The sequence below is a fragment of the Eriocheir sinensis genome, chromosome 2, assembly GCF_024679095.1.
Source record: "Eriocheir sinensis breed Jianghai 21 chromosome 2, ASM2467909v1, whole genome shotgun sequence".
Taxonomy (NCBI): Eukaryota; Metazoa; Arthropoda; class Malacostraca; order Decapoda; family Varunidae; genus Eriocheir; species Eriocheir sinensis.
In genome coordinates, this window is record NC_066510.1 from 4,019,295 (window position 1) to 4,040,909 (window position 21,615).

The following is a 21,615-nucleotide window of genomic DNA, read 5'->3' on the forward strand; positions in this document are numbered from 1 at the left end:
CTTTAAAGATGACTTATCTGTATTCATACACAACTCAAGGCATGGTACATTGCACACACATGACTTCTCAGAACTGAACAAACGGGATACTGGTGGTGATTAGGATGAGGATGACACCAGTAAACATCATTACCAGGTGTGTTGGGGCAGGCGTAGTGTAACCCTCTTCCATTGAGGGAACTCTGATGCATGATAGACAGTACCGCGGGTGTAGAACGTGCGGCAGCCGGGCAGAGCAGGCGTGCAAGGGCGGTGAACAAGGCTCCATGTGATGCCATGGTTGACAGAGTACTCCAGCACCACCTACAGGAGGCACCCGCCTTAGATAAGCCCTTTATAATCATCACGCAATTAACAATAACTTTAAAAGAAGCAATAAAATAATGGTAAGGTCATCTAAACACCCCAAGAGTTACCTATGTAAAACAGCTTTGCATACAGTATGACAATGTCACCCTCGATTCACCAAATACTCATCAATAGAAAATATCAACTCCTCCCTTTCTCTACTTCTTTCAGACTTTTCTGTCATCTAGCAAAATATCTCTCAGTAATTTTACTTCTTCATCTTTCCCACTTCTTCTTCCTAATGGCAAGACCGCTGTCACATTTGTCTACAATGCTTAAAGCTTCGCTCATACTTTATCTAAAAATTCCAGTCTGGAAAATTCGGGGTATATTACTCCCGCTCATTCTCCCTCTTACTCAAATATGCATTTTAACGAAATTCTTAAGAATGATGTTTTCTCTGCACTCTCTGACCTCAGTCCTCATGCAGAAGGGATATGGAACGGATTGCCTCCCACCTACTGTCCTTGAAAACCGTTTCCGTGCTGACACCCTGCTTGGTCCAACTCTCGTCTCTGCATTTCAGCATTTACCTTTCCTTCCTGCTGGAAGTACGCCTACATACAGCCTGTTACTAAGAGGGGTGACGACTATAATCCTTCAAGCTACCGTCTTATAGCCGTCAAATCTTGTCTATTAAAAGCTTTTCAAACGATCTTTAACTGCAAAGTTCTAAAGTATCAATCAGCTTTTGACTTTTCTGATTGCTATTATGAGTTCCGCAAAGGGCGTTCTACTGGTGATATTGCTTTACTAACTGATTCCTAGTCATCCTCTCTTAGCCGTTTCAGTGAAAGTGTAGTTGTTGCCTTAGACATCTAGAAAGCTTTCGACAATCTTGCACAAATCTTTGCTTTCCAGACTACCCTCATACAGATTCTATCCCTCTTTCTGTACCATTATCTCCAGTTTCCTTTCCGGACGTTTTATCCCTGATGTGATAGACGATCACTGTTCTTCCCCGAAACCTATCGAAAGCGGTGTCCCACAGGGCTCTGTTTTATTTCCCACTCTCTTTCTATTGTTCATTACGGTAATGATCATATTTCCAAAACCAACTGTCCTATCCACTCGTACACCGATGACTCTACTCTTCATAATTCAACTTCTTTCAACAGAAGACCCTCCCAACAAGAATGACAGGACTCCAGTCTAGAGGTTGCAGAACGCTTAACCTCAGACCTTGTTATCGTTTCAGAATAGGGCAGGAGGAACTTAGTGGCCTTCAACACCTTAAAAACTCAATTTTTCCACTTGGCAACTCGACTCAATTTTTCAAACAACTATCCCTTATTCTTCGATAACACTCAGCTGTCGCCTTATTCTACACTAAACGTCCTCGGTCTATCCTTAACTCAAAATCTTAACTGGAAACTTCATATCTCCTGTCCTACTAAATCAGGTTTCTGGAAGTAAGGCGTTCTGTATCGTCTTCGCCAGTTATTTTCCCCTTCCTAGATGCTAGCCATATATAAGGGCCTTGTCCGTCCTTGTGTGGAGTATGCATCTCTTGTGTTAGGGGGCTCCACACACACTCTCTTGGACAGAGTAGAGCCTAAGGCTCTTCGTCTCATCAACTCCCCTCTTACTTACAGTCTTCTATCTCTTAAATTCCGCCACAACGTTGCATCTCTTTCTATCTTCTATCAATATTTTCATGCTGACTGCTTTTCTGAACTTGCTAACTGCATACCTCTCCACCTCTGACCCCGCTTGACTCGACTTTCTACTCTAGCTCATCCCTATACTGTACAAATTCCTTATGCAAATATTAACCACCATCCTCCTTATTTTATCCCTTTTACTGGTAAACATTGGAACAGCCTTCCTTCGTCTGTATTTCCTTCTGCCTACGACTTGACCTCTTTAAAGAGAGGAGTATCAAGACTCCCCTCCACCCAAAATTGACCTCTTTTCTGGCCACTCATCTATACTTCTTTTAAGAGGAGTAGTAGTTATTAACGGACTTTTTTGTTCTTATTTATTTTTGCCCTTGAGCTGCTTCCTTTGCCGTAAAAAAATGTCACCTGTGCAAGACAAATATTCGATCTTCATGTCGTTTGTGCTCTTTGTCTTACTCCATTGCTGTGAAACATTGGCACTGAACAGTACCTTGAAAATGCGAACTGATTTCTTTCATAATAAATCCCCGTGAAGAATGATGTGATATCGCTGTAATAACTTTGCGTCAAGTCGGCGAATACTCCGTAAGACTGTATCAAGGCCTATTACCTACAAAGTCTGTGGACACAAACTCCAGCTATACGGGGGGGTGACGCGGCACCTAGAAATCAGTCCTACTCATAGTTTCTTTATGGCATGAGAAAATCTAGAGTGGAGGAGGCCACTGGGATGTCTTGAGAAAGTTGATGGACCTTTCCATGAGGTACTTATGATGGAATCTGTTATATTCTTCACGGAGAAATTTCTCCAGAACTGACGTCGGAAGGTAGGTGAGGCGACACAACTTCCACCCGGTGTATAATTCTATCCATTCATTGATATGTGTAATGCGAAGATTTCTCCCGATACAAAGGTATCCCTTAATCTACCTCTCCAAGAGTCAACTTTAAATTGCATCATCCCTTTTCGTTCCACATATATGCAATAATCTGGAAGCCGAATGAGTTCATCCACTCTTTCCCAGACATTGCTTTATCTCTTCAAGGATAAAGTTTATTTGTTATCAGCTGAACTTCTTTGTTTTTGAGTTATGGCTCCCTTTGTTTCATCACCTTATTTTATTCACTGTCTTGCCCATATACAGATATTTACAAACTGTCAGCAGCATCATTGTACCTTATTTAGGGTATCCTGAAAAGACTGATCCCCGCATCCAATGACCAAGTCGAACTGCATCATGTGGGAGGGTCCAATGCCGAGGGACTTGGTTTCGACAAAGCGAGACGTGTCAGTGGCGATGATGTCGTCAAACAAAAGTGCTGACTCCCTACCACACACATCCTCACTCAGCTGTCCTAAGTGGAACCTGAAAACCATGGTACAATCAGCCAATAATAAACTCCATAGTCCTGAGCATAATTTTTTTTTGAAAAAGGCAAACGCCGTTTAAAGTCAGCAGCATCCAATATCGCTGGTATTAGTTCATTCGCTATTCTAGTGCTCAATTAGCAGCATTTATTTCTCAACTATTTCATCGTTCTGTGCCCTATTGTTCCGCTAGTAGTATCTACTTTTCAAGTACTTTTCATTCTCTTTTCTATTGCTCATCAAGATATCAAGCTGTTCTATTGTGGTCAAGCCTGACTGCATACATGTCAAGTCCGTAGGTTATGCCTATTATCACCTGAATGACACTGAGTAACAGCGAAACTATGACAAACTTTGCACGAAAATTAAGTTCCATGTAATCAACATTTTATTAATCCCATGCATTACTCACCGTAGGGAATTATTTACTGCCTCTGCATCACTAAAATCAAGTTGGATGTTGTTGTAGATCTGCGAGGTAATGGTGAGGTCATCAAGGGCCCACACGTCCCTGCCAGCGCCAGAGTGTTCAGCTTGCCACACTTGGAAGCGGCAACTCGGGCCTCGCGCAGCTCCAGGCAGGTCCAATGACACATGGCTGGAAAAAGGCCGGTATTAATAAACAAGTCTGAGATTCAAGTGTTCATCTAAGAGGGAAGAATATTCATAATCAATCAATCAATGAGGGCATACACCGGGGGGCGCGTCGCCTCGCCCACTCTGCGACGCCAAGTCCAGGGTCCTTCCGGGTGAGTCTCCATGCAGGCCCCCTTCCCATCATGAGTGCCTCCTGGCAGGATCTGTCGTCGTGCTGAAACCACGAACTCCGTGAACGTACCCATAGCTTCCTCCACTTAGGATTGTCTTTTACAGAGACAGCCCTATGAGCAGGATCAGCTTCTGGGTAGCGTGCCACGTGCCCGTGTAGCCGGAGTCGGCGTTGACGGATTATGCAGGTAATATATGTCGAATCAGTCTCACGGAGTAATCGCCGGTTTGACACAAAGTCATTCCAGCGATATCCCATGATTCTGCGTAGACATTTATTACCAAAGGCATCAGTCCGCCTCTCCAAGTCTCCGTTTAGTGTCCATGTCTCACAACTATAGAATAAGAGAGGGAGCACAAGGAACTTAAAGATCCGGATCTTTGGCAGATACGAACGAACATGGCAAAGTTTACCGTCATCCCTTTGGCGACAATAAACCCCGCCCCGCTCATTGTTGATGACGAGATCATCGACTTTCTCACACAGTGACGCATTCTCGGTCTTAAGATCTCCCGACATGGGTTCACTCTTCACGTCACTGAGAGGGTGGCGAGGGCGAGGGCGGCGCTGACCATGTAGTATCGATTCCGGGATCTCGAACCCAGATTGAAACTGCATCTTGTGAAGGCCCTGGTGATCCCTGTTCTCACCTACCCACTCATTCCCATCCATGGGCTAAGTGCGACGGCCCTCAGTCGGCTCCAGAAAGTACAGAATGCTGCGCTAAGATTCGTCTTCAGCGTGAGGTGGGATGAGTTCCGGACATCGCGTTCCCTCCATGAGGAGGCCTCCATCCCTGCATGCCATCAACGTCGGACTACACCAGCTGGCCGTGGCAATATGGACCCGGATGGAGGATGACGGCTGGAAACAGTTTCATGCCCTCCGGGAGCTCCATAGGGAAGCCCCGGACAGAAGTCATGCGTGGTTCCCACGGAGTCTTCGCGCCTGGAAGAAAACCCTGACCCTCCGGGGGTGGACGAAAAGTGGTTACAGGCGGAGGGGGGTCTCCATCTGTCCCAGGGAAGGGGAGGAGGAGGAGGAGGGAGGAGCTCCTTAGGGTGATTTGCGTGAATGTGAATGGAATGAATGAGGAAGGGAAGAGAGAGGAGATGATAAACTAATTCCAAAAAGGAAGGATTGGTGTATTAGGTGTGAGACACATATGAAAGGATGTGGAGTGTGGGAGCGATGGCAGAGAGAGGCTGTGGGAGGGTGTAGAGGGGGGTAAAGGGGTTTGAAGGGGGAGACAGGGATGTGCATTGCTGGCTTCCCCGCGAGTATGGGTGGGAGCGGATGGGCATGGGTGGTGTGGCTCGAGGGTTGTGTGGATGACGGAGAAGATCGGGTAGTAAAAATAGTGCGTGTAGCTATATGCGCCAGTGAATGATAAGGGAAGGAAAGGCATGAGCGAGATGAAGAGATTTTGGGAGACTTAGGACAGTGTTTTAAAAACTTTGGAAGTGCAAGAAGAATTCTTGTGTTAGGGGACATGAAGGCAAAAGTTTGAAACAGGCAGATTGGTGGTGTGGTTGAGAAGTGGGGTGTGGATGGAGTGAACGAAAATGGACAATACTTTGTGGACGTTTGTGCTTATAGGGGTTTGCCCTTGGTAAACACCTTCCAGCACAAGCTAATTCTCAGGTATACCAGGCAAGGGGAGACATGAGGAGTGTAATAGATTATATAACTGTGGACATGAGGTTGCGACAGGACATAGTAGATGCAAAAATTGTGAGAGGAATGTTTAATGGATCTGATCACTACGGTAGTAGCAAAAATTAAGATGACAGAGAAATGGGAATTCAGTAGGAATGGGAAGAGGGAAAAGGGTAGGAAGTGAAGTGTAAAGTGAGACTTGCATGACAGTGGCTATAGGGAGATGTATAGGAGGAAAGTGGAGGAAGCACTTCGAAGAGCAAGAGCAGGAATAGAACACAGTGCAGGAGTGAAGGAGGTGTATGAGGTGTTTACGAGTTCAGTGGTCAGCTGAGGAAGCAGTTGGATATAGGTCGTGTGGGAAAGTTAAGAATGGGAGTGTGTGGTGGGCGGTTGAGATAAAAAGAGGTATTTGAGGAGAAAAGAAGGAACGGAGGAGGAGAAAGAAAGATGGGAGAGAAAGTACAGGGAGAGTAAGATGTTGGGAAAAAGGCTGCTTAGGGAAAATAAAGAGAGTGGATGAGGATTTTGGTAGGAAAATATCAGCAAAAACAAAACAAAAATCTTTTCTGGAAAGAAGTTAAAAGAGAAATGGGGGAGAAGAGAGTGAGATTTTCATCATGAAGAGGAGAGATGGAGTGCGTGTGACAGGGAATGAGGAGATAAGGGAGGTATGGAAATAGGTGGTAGCTTAGGAGTACAATAACCAGTAAAAGTATATAAAATTATGTCTACCAAAATCAATACGTAAACCACGTTCTCCGACAGCTTGGTTAAGTATGCGATATTTTTTTTACAGTAGGGGAAGCAGTTCAAGGGGAAAAAAAAAAAAGGAAAAAAAAGCCCGCTACTCACTGCTCGTACAAAGATAGGTCAATTTCGGGAGGAGAGGTGTCATGATACCCTCCTCTTGAAAGAGTTCAGTCGTAGGCAGGAGGAAATACAGATGAAGGAAGATTGTTCCAGAGTTTACCAGCGTGAGGGATGAAAGAATGAAAATGCTGGTTAACTCGTGCGTAAGGGATTTGGACAGTAAAGGCTAAGTCTAAAATACACCACATCAAGTCATACGCAGGTTTGTGGGAGGAGACACGGCAGAGGCGTGGTTTATGCGTGACACTGCATGGAATCAAACCAAAGAATGTAGAAACTGGGATTTAGAGAAAACGAAGAAATGCGGACTAATTTAAATCAATTGCTTCAACATGCCTTCCCTCACACCCCACACCGCCGTTTGTAGGCATTGGAATTACAGTCACGCAATAGCACAATAAAAATACATATTTTTTCGTCAGTGGCTTGCCTGAACGCGCTGTGAAAGAAGGCGAGAATGCATATCCAGAGTGCACATACGGCCCCAACTTTAGTCACCCCTGAACTGGCGGGTATATATATATATATATATATATATATATATATATATATTTTAGCTTCAAGTAACGTCATCCCGCTGCTCCGCGCCAAAACCTCCTCCTGCGCGTACCGGTCGCAGTTTTGAAGAGAAGTGACTTGACTTGGTATATATAGACTTAGAGAAAAGGGATGAGCTTGGCGTGGCGAGGCCGCGGACGGGGGGGGGTGAGACATGCAGTTAGCAATGAGGATGGGAGGTGTTTATATATTATTAAAGAGTGTATGCACCCCCTGCACTGATAACACTGTTAAGCCTGTTTCGAGGCTTCGAGGCTTGTCACTAGTGGAGCCTGTTTCCACATATCTGCGGACCCCTAGAGATACGGTAGAGATGGACACACCAATCCGCGGTGCTATTTGATGATAACTGAGGCCTTCAGTGTGAAGGATAATGATGACTGTGCCTGTCTTGTGGGGTCTCCATTGCGACTAACACGAGCATGACCTACTGCGACCATGAAATATTCCAATGACAAGGTCAACACAGGCTCGAAACCTATCAACACCTATTTGCCAATCAATTAGGGGTGCCAATCATTCCGAGGCGACTAGCAAGTATCGATTTATTTTCACATCGTGCCCAGATGTCCGAGAAGATTTTGGTGAGTGTACTAAACTGGAGAGAGTTATGAGAGAAAGAAGTGTGGGAATGGAGGAAAAGAGGGGCATAAGGAACAGTATTATCCTGACAACTCTGTCATATGCATTAGAGACGTTGGCATGGAATGCAGCACAACAATCGAGAATACGTGAAATAGAAATTAGTTATATAAGAGGTGCATGTGGCGTTTCAGGATGGGATGGAGAAAGAAATGAAAGCGTGTATGAAAGGTTTGGTATGGGTGTGACAGCAAAAGGAGTGGGGTGTGGAGTGGTCGAATGGGTGAGGCGTGGTGCGCTGAGATGGTCTGGACACGTGATGAGAATGAAGGAGCATGAATTTGTGAAGAGTGTATGAGGGAAGGATTGAGGGAGAGAGTGTGAGGGGAAGACCACCTGTGAAGTGGATCAATAGGGTGAGAGAGTATTGGAGTGAGAGAGTTGGAAGTACAGGATTGAATGTGCTGAAGAGTGCCAAAACAAGGAGAGGTGGAGACACTTTTGTCGCTGCCACCTCCTGGATGGAAGTTCCCGTGAGAGAGCAAGGCATCGGAGATATACGAAGATAGATAGATAGATTAAAGGGGAGATGACAGGATGTGCTGGTTGAAAGGACAACAGGGACCGCTGCCAAGATAGACACATGGTGTACACAATGCCCAATTCTACCTGTGCTGAGTTTGCTGAGTTAAAGGAGGTAAAGTTATTAAAGGGAAGATGACTAGAAGAAATTCTTAAAGGGAGGTAACTGGTAATATTTATTGTAAGGACATGATGAATGGAGTACCCAAATTTATCGAGAGGAATCGATCTAAAACTGTTGAAAGGAGATAAATGGTGCTGTTTTGGGAGGCGGTACAACTTACCTTGGCTCTTTGTGGTTGGCAGCGTGCAGGGTGTGCAGGAGGTGCCACGAGACGCCACCATCACAAGAATAGTGGACATAAACACTCTCCTCGTCCTCGACAGGTCCTGGACACTTGCCCACCTGGCATAAATACATTCAGCAATCACCACAATAACTCAACATGTACAGATATACATAGTTGGAAATTAAAAGCTTCACTTTCCTCTGACACCTGTTCAATCAAACTACATTGCATCAGATGTTCCTCCACACTAAGCAAAGACACTCAACACCAAACCAATCATTTACCCTCACCTCAAACCCCATAATCAAATCAGCCCACTCACTTACCCATACCTTTAAATCTATTTTTCGCACTAACTTGTCTCACCTCTAACCTGAAATTTATCCTCAACTCACTCCTCTCCTCACCTGTAGCCCACAGCCCCAACTTCATCCAAGCTTCACTGGATCACATGTTTTCCTATACCCACCACGTACCAAGGGAGATGTCACGTAATCACAACCACTATGAGCCAATAGTTTGTTATTGTTGTCTATATTGAAGTAATCATTACGGTTTCATTCATCATATTTCATACTGAGAAGTAAAAGCACTACATATTAAGACATTCTCCAGGACAGCTACCAAACTCGAGCAAATGTTTCTCCAATCAAGAAAAAAAATAATTTACATTAAGATGTACAACTCTACAACTTTGACACAATGTTCAGCGTTGGAGGTTAATTACTAAAACCTTTCTTACATCACTAAAGGTCCCGGCCAAGTAGTGGAACTGGAGGTAGTGCGCATGTGTGGTGTTGACGTCCACGGTGGTAATTGCCCGTCGACCCCGTCCGCTGAACACGGCCGCAGTGCCCGTGCCGACCACACCACACCTAAAGCTGTTCGATCCTCCGATCATCTGTGCCAAAAAAAAAAAAAAAAAGTCATATATGAGTTACCTTCCTGATGTCCTTTCAAAACCATATCTGGACACAGATTTGGGAGAGTTAGTTTTGTGAACTTTGGACAATGCCAAGGAATTAAGGATCATATACAAATTGTGCCAAACTCAGTCCTACTCCAAGTCATATTTTGAGAATGTGTGTGTGTGTGTGTGTGTGTGTGTGTGTGTGTGTGTGTGTGTGTGTGTGAGGGGGGGAGTTACCTCCATAAACCTTTTCTTTAAGTACGGTGCTGGACTCCCTCATCCTCAACCTGGGTTTTTTTTTGGCATTAATATCAGAGTTCAAATAAATATGCAGCATAATTTTTTTTTTTTAATTTAAGGTTGGACAATACTTTCTACTATAGTCGGTTCACCCAAGTCTGAAGTGAGCATTATCGTGCGCTGGCAACCTGCTGTCACAAGGCGCGTCCGATTTCGTGAATATTGACTGTGTGCTAGCCTACGCATATTAAACAGTCGTCAATGTCAATAATATGAGTTAAAAAATATTAATAATGTTGTAAACAGCTGTTGTGTGAATTTACATGATTGTTAATTATAATTATTAAACAGCCTTGCAGCTGTCCACCACCGAGAAAATTAGCAGGCTTTATATTTATAAAACAGATATTTGAGATATTATTAATATTTTTTAACTCATAATCGATTATAATTGACGGTATTTCTTATTGGTGCCTGCATATTATTGACATTGACGACTGTTTACTGTTCCTAAGCAAGCATACAGTATCCACGAAACTAGTCCCTTGATAGAGTCCCTTATTCAAGAATAAAGATGTAATACCTCCGCTCTACAATAGTTTAGTCAATCCCCACTTGGAATATGCGGTACAGTTTTGGTCTCCCCACCATGCAAAGGACATTGCTAAATTAGAAGGTGTTCAGCGTCGGGCAACAAAAATGATCCCTTCCTTGCGCAACAAATCCTACGAAGAAAGGCTTTCCACCCTTAACATGTTCTCTCTTGAGAAACGTCGCCTCCGAGGAAAACTGATCAAATGTTTTAAAATACTTATTGGTTTCACGAATGTAGACAGAACAAAATTGTTTATGATCGATAACACTTTGCGAACGAGGAACAATGGCATAAAACTCAAATGTAGACAAGTAAATTCAGAGTGCACCAAATTTTTCTTCACCAACGTTATAGTGCGAGAATAGAATAAGCTCCCACCGTCAGTGGTCCAATGTAACACGATTGACTCCTTTTAAAACAAGTTCGACCATCACTTCATTGAACTTAATATTAACTAGAGTAGAAAAGCAACGTTTTGGAGCCATCTGATTAGTGTAGATTCACTTAGGTTTAAGGACAGACCGCCTAGTCTGGACCATGGGGTCTGTGTGGTCTGATTTTCTATGTAATTCTATGTGATAGAGAGAGTCCCGACAACCTAAGATTTGGACGCCATTATTGGCCCTATTTTCGCCGCGCTTTTCGAACGCTAGCACACCCTCTCTTTTGTATTTCTGTTTCACAGCCATACGGATCGTCCAATGAAACTGAGCACACTTTTGTCAGACCTGCACACCTTCCTCTAACAGCCAGCAGGAACCCAGCAGCCAACGAGCTCTGGGAAAGTAACTAAAAGACAGTTTGTTTCTACATCAACAGGTATCGCCAACCCACCATTACGCCCTTATACTTTACCATAATTTGGTCACCAGGCGTTGTAATGTGCTGTAAGAAGGTGACAGGAGATTATTATTAGCCTCACGATCAGCCACTGTCTCAGTATAGGCACTCAGTAACCCACGTAGCCTGTGATAGATGCGTGTCACGGCGGGCTGCTGACGACCTTGAGAGGCGGCAGCGCTCAGAGGGTACTAAGAGACTTCACACAAGCCTGGGTGCTTCTCTTTTGAGTGTTGCTGCTGTGATGGATGGATTTAACAATACTTAGCGCTGTAAAACATTATCGGCAGCAGTTGGGGAAGTCTTTCTATTACCTACATATCCCTTTACGCGTGACCCTTGCCTGCAGGGAGGGACGCTGCCTCCTGAACATCATGAGCCTTGATATACTTGTCATGGGCCACGGGGCTGACACACTACCCAAGCTTTATCAATGCAAAGGCACTTTGCTTCCGTTCCATTACCTGCTTGCAGTAAACTTTAGCATATGGAGAGAAAATTAGTGTAAACTAATTATCCGGGGGTGGAGGGGCCCTGATTCCATTACTCGCCGTGCTGCTCTCTTTATTGTGTTAACACACACACACACACACACACACACACACACACACACACACACTATTGCTGCAATAAATGTTCTGTGTGATTCCAAGGTATTGTGAAGATAAATCATCAATGATTATAATTCAATAACATTTTTTTTTTTTACAACGAAGGAGACAGCTCAAGGGCACACACAAAAAAGAAAACAATAATAAAAAAAGCCCGCTACTCGCTGCCCCCAAAAAAGATTCAAAAGAGGTGGCCGAAAGAAAGGTCAATTTCGGGAGGAGAGGTGTCCTGATACCCTCCTTTTGAAAGAGTTCAAGTCGTAGGCAGGAGGAAATACAGATGAAGGAAGATTGTTCCAGAGTTACCAGCGTGAGGGATGAAAGAGTGAAGATGCTGGCTAACTCTTGCATAAGGGGTTTGGACAGTATAGGGATGAGCATGAGTAGAAAGTCGTGTGCAGCGGGGCCGCGGGAGGGGGGGGAGGCATGCAGTTAGCAAGTTCAGAAGAGCAGTCAGCGCGGAAATATCGATAGAAGATAGAAAGAGAGGCAACATTGTGGCGGAATTTAAGAGGTAGAAGACTATCAGTAGGAGGAGGAGAGCTGATGAGACGAAGAGCCTTAGACTCCACTTTGTCCAGAAGAGCTGTGTGAGTGGAGCCTCCCCACACGTGAGATGCATACTCCATACGAGGGCGGACAAGGCCCCTGTATATGGATAGCAACTGCGCGGGGGAGAAGAACTGGCGGAGACGATACAGAACGCCCAATCTCGAGGAAACTGATTTAGCGAGAGAGGAGATATGAAGTTTCCAGTTGAGATTTTGAGTTAAGAATAGACCGAGGATGTTTAGTGTTGAAGACGGTGACAGCTGAGTGTCGTCGAAGAATAGAGGATAGGTGTTTGGAAGATTGTGTCGAGTTGATAGGTGGAGAAATTGAGTTTTTGAGGCATTGAAGGAAACAAGGTTCCTTCGGCCCCAATCGGAAATGATAGCAAGGTCTGAGGTTAAGCGTTCTGCAGCCTCCAGTCTGGAGTCGTGTACTTCCTGTTGTGATGGTCCTCTAATGAAAAAAGTTGAATAATGCAGAGTGGAGTCGTCGGCGTATGAGTGGACAGGATAGTTTGTTATGGAAAGAAGATCATTGATGAATAACAGGAAGAGAGTGGGTGATAGGACAGAGCCGTGTGGAACGCCACTGTTGATAGGTTTAGAGGAAGAGCAGTGACCGTCTACCACCGCAGAGATAGAACGGCCGGAAAGGGCACTGGAAATAAAGGAACAGAGAGAGGGATAGAATCCGAAAGAGGGCAGTTTAGAAAGCAAAGACTGGTGCCAGACTCTATCGAAGGCTTTCGATATGTCTAGCGCAACAGAGAAAGTTTCACCGAAACGGCTAAAAGAGGATGACCAAGAGTCACTTATTGTTGATTAAAAAAAATATTACAGTAAAATACTAAGGCCATGTAAACGTGTTTCATGTTGTTTGTGGGTCAAAATAGCTAGGTTTAGAGAATACTGTAGGAAAATGCACATGTCTTCAACATATTATAATGACATTGGTACCCATGAAAATGAAGATTGTGCAACCTTATATATTAGCCTATTAAATAAAAAAACACTTATAACCCAACCTAGAGGAGTTTCTAGCTGAAGACCCTTCACATGAGCAAATAGTAACCCAACTTATCACTGCTGAAATAATAATATTTCCCTGCATTCTAAAATCTCATACACGAGTAATAATAATGGAAACGGTTATCAGAGTGATGATTAGCAAATACAATTTAAACAAATAATGTGTTAACTTTTAGAGTGAGTTGGGTGTGATTCTAGAGTTTTACCAAGACAGGTATGGCTCACTAAAAGCTAGCTTCTGTTCATTAAACTCTTGTAACACCTCCAGTCTATTAGACAGTGGCCTTGATGAGACAGTGAAATATCCAATGTGAGTCTGTAATAACAGCTAGAGCCCTGTGGGAGAGATCACATCCAATAATTTTGGCCATAAGGGCCACAGCTTCCCTCATCAGCTTCGATGTCTGGACCTGAGGTGAACGATTGTTTCAGTCCTTGTAGCTGTGCCTCTCTCACAATGGTTTCCATAGACAGTACAAAGGGAGGGTGATTATGACAGCAAGACATACACAATGGCAGTGTATGTTTCTTGCTGTCATAACCGATGGTTTCCTCCCAAGACGACTGCTGTTAGCACATCTCTGTCTTCTCAGCGGCCTTGCAGTTAATTTATAAACTTAGTATCCCCTCTGTGGCATGTTGCTACAGCCGAAGGCTAGGCAGCAAGGCATTGTTACATCAAAAAGCAGCCGAATCCGCTTCCAAAATAGGTAAAATTATGTTTTTATTACCTCAGTTCAAAGTCGGCGCGGTGCTCGAAGTACCAAAAATGGCGCCCAGCAGCCTTATACACAGGGCCGCCTATGTCGGGACTCTCTCTGTAAAGGGACTCTACACGAAACTGGACACGCCGTGTGACAGCAGCTTGCCAGCGCACGATAATGTTCACTTCAGACTTTGGTGAACCGACTATAGCTCATTCAACTGTTGTTCAATTTACTAATGTATTCGTAAAGTAGATCATTCACTCAACCATTTCACTGGAACATTCCAGAATACCATCAACTCTGTCAATTGTATCCCCTTCCTATGACTGAATACACGGTCAAGACACGTCTGGAACCGAACTGTCATTCATATTGTCTTCTTTATCTGTAAGAGCAGTATTTTGTACAATTTGGGTTCTTGGCCATTACCAAAAACTGAAGATATATTTTCTTCATAGGACGGTCGTGTAAGGGATTAAAACGGTCACCCACCGGAGGTACAGGTTGTATGTAAACATCTTTCCATCATAAAGAAAAGGTAGGCGTTGATAGTTGATAGGCAAAGCTGAAGGTTCCTCAGGCAAGACTAAAACGTAAAGGCGTTTTTTTCTTGCACCTCAAAACAATCTTCTGGAAGTAATGTGTCTGTGTCAGTGGTGGGCGCGGTTTGGGGTTGCGTTACGCGGTACTGTGGTACCTCAGCATGCCCATTGCGTTCCGCGGTACTCCGGTATTTTTCCCGTCCCCCCTGGTGCGTTCTGCGGTACTGCGGTACCTGGTTTCTAAAGCAGCACTTAAAAAGAGAAAAAAAAATAGCTCTTACCATCTTACAATATCCATTTTATTTGAATTAAAGATAACAAGATATTTTTGGCAAAGTTGCCACTGGCAAATTGACATTATAATAGCCATATCAGCTGGCTAATTAATAAACCAGTTAAATATGTAGGTTTATCAATCTAGATAAATTTGGAGATATGCTGCTGCTTGATTAAGTGATTGTTGATTAAATCGATTAATTAAGTTAAATATTTTCTTTTCAAGTAAATGTGTTATCACTTTTTATTATGGAATAGGGCGTTCGGATCAATTATTAATTTATTATTTTCCTTTCAGGTAAAATTGCATTTTTAAATATTTTTAGTTATTAAAATGTGTATTTGATAATAGGCAATTACTTAGATCATAGTACCTATTTCATATAGATTTTTCTGCACGTCCCCTCACTGTCCTGGGTCAAGTGGACGACTTCGATAAGGAATGTATTAGAAGAGAGTTGCTTGCCTTTTATGAACGAGGAGAATTGCCATCTTTGGAGGGATTATTAATCAGGGTTAAGGAACCTCCAGTCGCTTTTAAAGGATCACGTTCTGCCCTATACAGAATTGTGAAACAGTTATGTTTCAAATATAAAAAGGTTGAAAGCGGCCGGAAAATCCTGATGGAAAGTGATGACATGGTCACTGCTCGTCATAAATACCTAAGAGAATTAAAAAATAGAGGCGGTTGTAACCCCTGAGAGGAAATTTAGATGAGACATGAGTAAATCAAAATGTGTGTGTGGAAAGGTGTTGGACTGACAAAGAGGGCTCAGTTGGACCAAAAGTGAAATCAGGACGAGGAGGCAGGTTCATAATTATTCATACAGGGAGTCAGCAAGGATTTGTACCAGATTGTTTGTTTATGTTCAAGTCAAAAAATGCCGCTAAGGGGGACTACCATGACTCGATGGACCATCAGCGGTTCAAGAACTGGATTGAAAATAAGCTACTCAAGTACATTCCTTCAAACTCGGTGATTATTATGGACAATGCATCCTATCTTTCTAAAATTTTAAATAAGACACCAGTTGCCAGCAACAGAAAAGATCAAATAATTCATTGGATGCAAATTAATGAAATCCCATGTGACCTTTCTCTGAGCAAAAGTGAACTATTGCAAATTTGTAAAAGAAACAAACATATACAACAGTATGAAATAGATGAAATTGCTAGTCTTCATGGAGACAAAGTGATTCGACTGCCATCTTACCACAGTATGTTAAACCCCATTGAGCTCATATGGGCTCAAGTAAAATCAGAAGTAAAGAAGAAAACTCAAATGCAAACCAAAACATGAAAATCGTAGAAGAAATTACAAGGGAGGCAATTAACAACATAACACCTGAAAAATGGAAAAAATGCATCAATCATACCATGAAATTAGAGGAAGAATATAGAAAAAGTGACCGAGCAGTTCATCACTTACTTGAAACATTTACCATCAATGTACTATCAGAGGAGAGTAGTGAGGATGAGAATGAGGGTTGAAAAGTCAACCATCCTGGGCCCGGATCCACAAAGGCTTAGTGCGTAGTTTTGGGCCCTTAGTTCGTAGTTTTGAGAACATCGAGATTCACAAAGCTCGCGCGGTATTAACTACCAACTAATCGATGACGTCACGGGTTAGCGCGCGGATCTACAAACGTTTACCGCGCTCTGTGTGACGTTAAATTTGTTGTTAAATAACTACTGCCTCGGAGCTGACGGTAACGCTAACAATATTATCAGATTTACGTATAAATGCTTATAAATCGCGTTTTTCAACTTGAAATATAACTTTGCGAGTAGAGGAGGCCCATTTCTTTATAAAATGATGAGATATGCACCCTTTGAGAGGTATATGATAAGTGTGGGCGGTATGGCAACACCCGGCCGGGGGATTGCCAGACCTCCCTCCTCTGCCTGCTGTGGAGGATGGCTTGGCGACGAGGAAAAGTTGCCGAACTTTATGTAATTTCTGATTTACTAGGGAGAATTTTGCGTTTTCCTTCGATATGTAGATACAGAAATCGTTAATTTACCCATACATGTCAACAGAACGATCTTACAATATATAATAGCGAAGAAATCTGAGGCATATAGATGGTCAGGCTCAATTCTGCCCGAGACTCAATTTTGCCGATGACAGGGGCCTATATTTTTCCTTCCCCTGTCATTATTAATGAATCTCAGGTGTCGCAACTTGGTGTGAACATGCCCTAAGTATTCACCTGTGGAAATATATTGATGTATATGTGATTGGTATCCTATTTTCTGAGAAAAATGGATGTGCGATCATGGGTGTCGGAGCGCTGCTGGAGGATGGCTTGGCGACGAGGAAAAGCTGCCGATCTTTATGTACTTTCTTATTTAATGAGGCAAATTTTGACATGTTCTTTGTCATCATAATAAAGAATGATGATCATGCTAGTTCTAGACGCCATATCAGTCGAAAAGAACCCCACATACACGAGCTTGAGCTAAGATAACAGAGGCATGTGGATGCCCGGGCTCAATTTTGCCCGAGGCTCAATTTTGCCCGTGACACCGCCCCCATCCGTGGAGGGACCATGGACCTTCGTCAGGTGACAGCTGGCCCATGAGTTGGGCTGCAGATATGGCAAGACAGTCTTAATTTTCCCTATTCCTTCCTTCCGTCCTTCGTTCTGTCTGCCTCGATATCTGTCCCATATTTCTATTTGCTTTCTTCCTGCCTCAATCTCCTCCGTATCTTCTTTTTCTTCATCTTAAGCATGTTCGTAGGTATGAAGACATCGAACAGCAGAGTTACCTTGACGTAAATGTGCGACAAACAACGAAATAATTGAATTCGTAGATTACGATTTAGTACAGTTTGCCTTGAAAGGAAGAAAAATGGGAAAAGAGAATGGGTTTCTTGAACCAGCAGCTGGAGGGGGCTCCCTAGGATTGGCTGACTGTTCTGTAAACGTGTTTGCGATTCGCTGCAAGGCCAATGACGTCATCAACCAATCAGCGACCTCGCTGACTTAGCGCGCCTCTAACTACAATCTAAGGTTTGCTTTGTGAATCTGACGCTAACATCGGTAGCTAAATCAATAGTGCGTAGTTATGTTAGTTCGTAGTTATTGAGTCTGTTTGTGAATTCGGGCCCTGTAATATAATGTGTGTGGGAGAGAGAGAGAGAGAGAGACTTTGAACGAGGGGGAGGGGGTAAGGAGAGGCAGAGGAATGGTGTGTGTGTGTGTGTGTGTGTGTGTGTGTGTGTGTGTGTGTGTAATAACCAAGGAGACTCATCTCCTTGGTAAGAACATTGTATAGTATTTCAAGATGACCATCTTGGATAGTTGGTTGATGTGTTTAATTTTTCTTAGCCAGAAAAGAATTGAAGCATTATTCACCTAAATCTTTTGAGAAATAGATCATTTAAACTCCGCTGTATCGAATTTAATGTATCAATGTCTCTCAATCAGAAATAATGTTTATGCACAAAATCAATTTATCAATGTCTCTCAATCAGTAGTAATGTTTATACACATGTGCCTACGCCCGACTAAATGAAGAACCTCTTTGCATTTTGAGTGTCTTTTTTTCCTTTTATATTGACGTGAATCCCCCAAATATGGTTACCTGAAATGCCGTAGACTGAAGCTTTTCTATGGGGTATGGGAAGCTCTGAAGTATGTATAGAATAATAACAGACGGAGATGAAAGTAGCCTTCTCTCTCTCTCTCTCTCTCTCTCTCTCTCTCTCTCTCTCTCTCTCTCTCTCTCTCTCTCTCTCTCTCTCTCTCTATATATATATATATATATATATATATATATATATATATATATATATATATATATATATATATATATATATATATATATATATATATATATATATATATATATATATATATATATATATATATATATACATACACCACCTGTGTAGGAGTTCTTTGATTTAATTATTTGTATGCCAAAGGACATTACGGAAATATACAAAACTTTCTGAAAGATGGAGGGTAATTTTATAAGAAAACCGCAATACCGCTGCCGTTTAAGCGGTTCCCGCCACTGTGCAGTGTGGCTGCTCCGTTTATCTCCCCACTCCGCGAAACAGCCTCATAGTAAACACTTTCATTCTATTTCCTATAATATCCGTGTGATTTACATCCAATAAATTATTTAAATACCTCTAATTTACACTTAGAGAGCCAGATGTCTTGTTATGTACCTAAAATTAGATAAAACCTGTTTATTAAATGCCCATTGTTCGGTCGCGTATGATTTGACTTGTTTGTTTGATACAAGCTTGTCTTTCGTCTGCTTGTATGGTCTATTATCGATGTAAATCTGCACTTTTGGGTTCTATATAAGGAGTGAAGTTTCTTTGTACATATTACCATTTAAATATATTACTGAAGAGATAGTTTGAATATTTGTTACACCAACCCTAAACCAACTCTAAAGACAGATCCTCTCTTTATCCACACCACACTACATTCACACAACATATACACCTTTTCCCAAAATCAAAATTTCAAAATGGCGCACATACACCAAGCCTCGGAGTCCCCGACTGGGGGGGGGACCACAAATTCCCCCAGGGAGGACTCCCCTTCTGGCTGCCGACCCGAGAGGTGTCTTGATAACTCCTCGAACCTCTTTCTTCTCAATTTCTGCAACATTCGCGGTCTTCGCTCTAATTTTCATTCTGTGGAACATCATCTCTCCTCCTCTAAACCTCACCTTTTCTTCCTTACCGAAACACAGGTTTCTGAGGCTACTGACAGCAATCTCTACTCTGTTCCCTCCTACTATCTCTATCCTAAATTTCAATCCAAAGCTGGATGTTGCGCCTACGTGCGCAACGACATCACTTGCTCTCGTGCCCACGACCTTGACTCTTCTGAATTTTCCACCATCTGGTTAAGACTTCACTGTCATTCTATTACTAAATACATCTGTGCTGTTTATCTCTCACCTAACTCTACCAACTACGTAAAATTCTTTGACTATTTGAATTCTAAAGTGGAGCGCATCTTGACCCACTCTCCCTTCGCTGAAATCTCCATCCTAGGAGATTTCAATGTTCACCACCAGCTTTGGCTTTCATCCTCTTTCACTGACCATCCTGGTGGACAAGCCTACAACTTTGCTATCCTCAACGACCTAGAGCAGTTGGTCCAGCACCCTACACGTATTCCCGACCGTCTTGGAGATCGGCCCAACATTCTAGACCTCTTCCTTACCTCAAACCCTTCTGCTTATTCTGTCAAACTGTTCTCTCCGTTGGGCTCCTCCGATCACAATCTTATTTCTGCATCCTGTCCTATCGCTCCTGTACGCCCTCTGGACCCACCGAAGAGGCGATGCTGCTGGCATTTTGCTTCAGCTCGGTGGGACGACCTGAGGATGTACTTTTCCGATTTCCCGTGGAATGATTATTGCTTCCAGGATAGAGACCCCTCTGTGTGTGCTCAGCGCATCACAGAGGTGATTATCTCTGGAATGGAGGTACATTCCTCGTTCTTTCTCTACTCCTCACGCAAAAAAGCCTTGGTTTAATCACGCTTGTTCTCGTGCTGTCAATGATAGAGAGGTAGCTCACAAAAGGTACCAGAGCCTTCAAACTAATGCTAATTATGAACTTTACATTTCTGCCCGAAATCGTGCCAAATCTATTCTCCGACTAACCAAAAATTCTTTCATTAATAGAAAATGTCAAAACCTTGCTTTCTCTAACTCTTCCCGTGACTTCTGGCATCTAGCCAAAAACATCTCCTCAAACTTCAATTCTTCATCTTTCCCTCCACTCCTCAGTCCTGACGGCAACACTGCCGTCTCATCTATCTCTAAGGCTGAACTCTTCTCTCAAACTTTTTATAAACTCCACTCTGGACGATTCTGGGCATATTCCTCTACTCATCCCCCTCTGACTCCTTTATGCCTGTTATACAGATTCTTCAAAATGATGTTTTCTATGCCCTCTGGCCTCAATCCTCAGAAGGCTTATGGACCTGATGGAGTGCCTCCTATTGTCCTTAAAAACTGTGCCTCCGTGCTGTCACCCTGCCTGGTCAAACTCTTTCGCCTCTGCCTGTCAACATCTACCTTTCCTTCTTGCTGGAAGTATGCCTTCATACAGCCTGTACCTAAGAAGGGTGACCGCTCAATCCTCAAACTACCGTCCTATTGCTTTACTTTCTTGTATCTAAAGCTTTTGAATCAATCCTTAACCGGAAGATTCAAAAGCACCTTCCACTTCTGACCTTCTATCTGATCGCCAGTATGGGTTCCGCAAGGCGTTCTACTGGTGATCTCCTAACCTTCTTAACTGACTCTTGGTCATCCTCTCTTAGCCGTTTCGGTGAAACTTTTGCTATTGCGCTGGACATATCAAAAGCTTTTGATAGGGTCTGGCACAAATCTTCTTTCAAAACTACCTCCTACGGTTTCTATCCTTCTCTCTGTACCTTTATCTCCAGTTTCCTTTCTGACCGCTCTATTTCTGCCGTGGTAGACGGTCACTGTTCTTCTAAATCTATTAACAGTGGTGTCCTTCTGTCCTATCTCCCACTCTTTTTCTGTTGTTCATTGATGATCTTCTTTCCAAAACGAACTGTCCTATCCATTCCTACGCCGATGATTCCACTCTGCATTATTCAACTTCTTTTAATAGAAGACCCACCCTTCAGGAACTTAACGAC

The 21,615-nt window shown here is 43.0% G+C and overlaps 1 protein-coding gene across 2 annotated transcripts in view; it reads right to left on the bottom strand.

The window, feature by feature from the left end:
- Positions 1-21,615, bottom strand: part of LOC126998692 (reelin-like) — a 438,128-nt gene that overhangs the window by 305,307 nt on the left and 111,206 nt on the right. For both annotated transcript variants that reach the window (XM_050860695.1, XM_050860691.1), the window contains exons 18-22: positions 9,395-9,553; positions 8,647-8,768; positions 3,752-3,937; positions 3,148-3,337; positions 134-303 (exon numbers count right to left, since the gene is read on the bottom strand). In XM_050860695.1, coding sequence (XP_050716652.1) covers positions 134-303; positions 3,148-3,337; positions 3,752-3,937; positions 8,647-8,768; positions 9,395-9,553 — 827 coding nt within the window. The remainder of the gene's footprint in view (positions 1-133; positions 304-3,147; positions 3,338-3,751; positions 3,938-8,646; positions 8,769-9,394; positions 9,554-21,615) is intronic.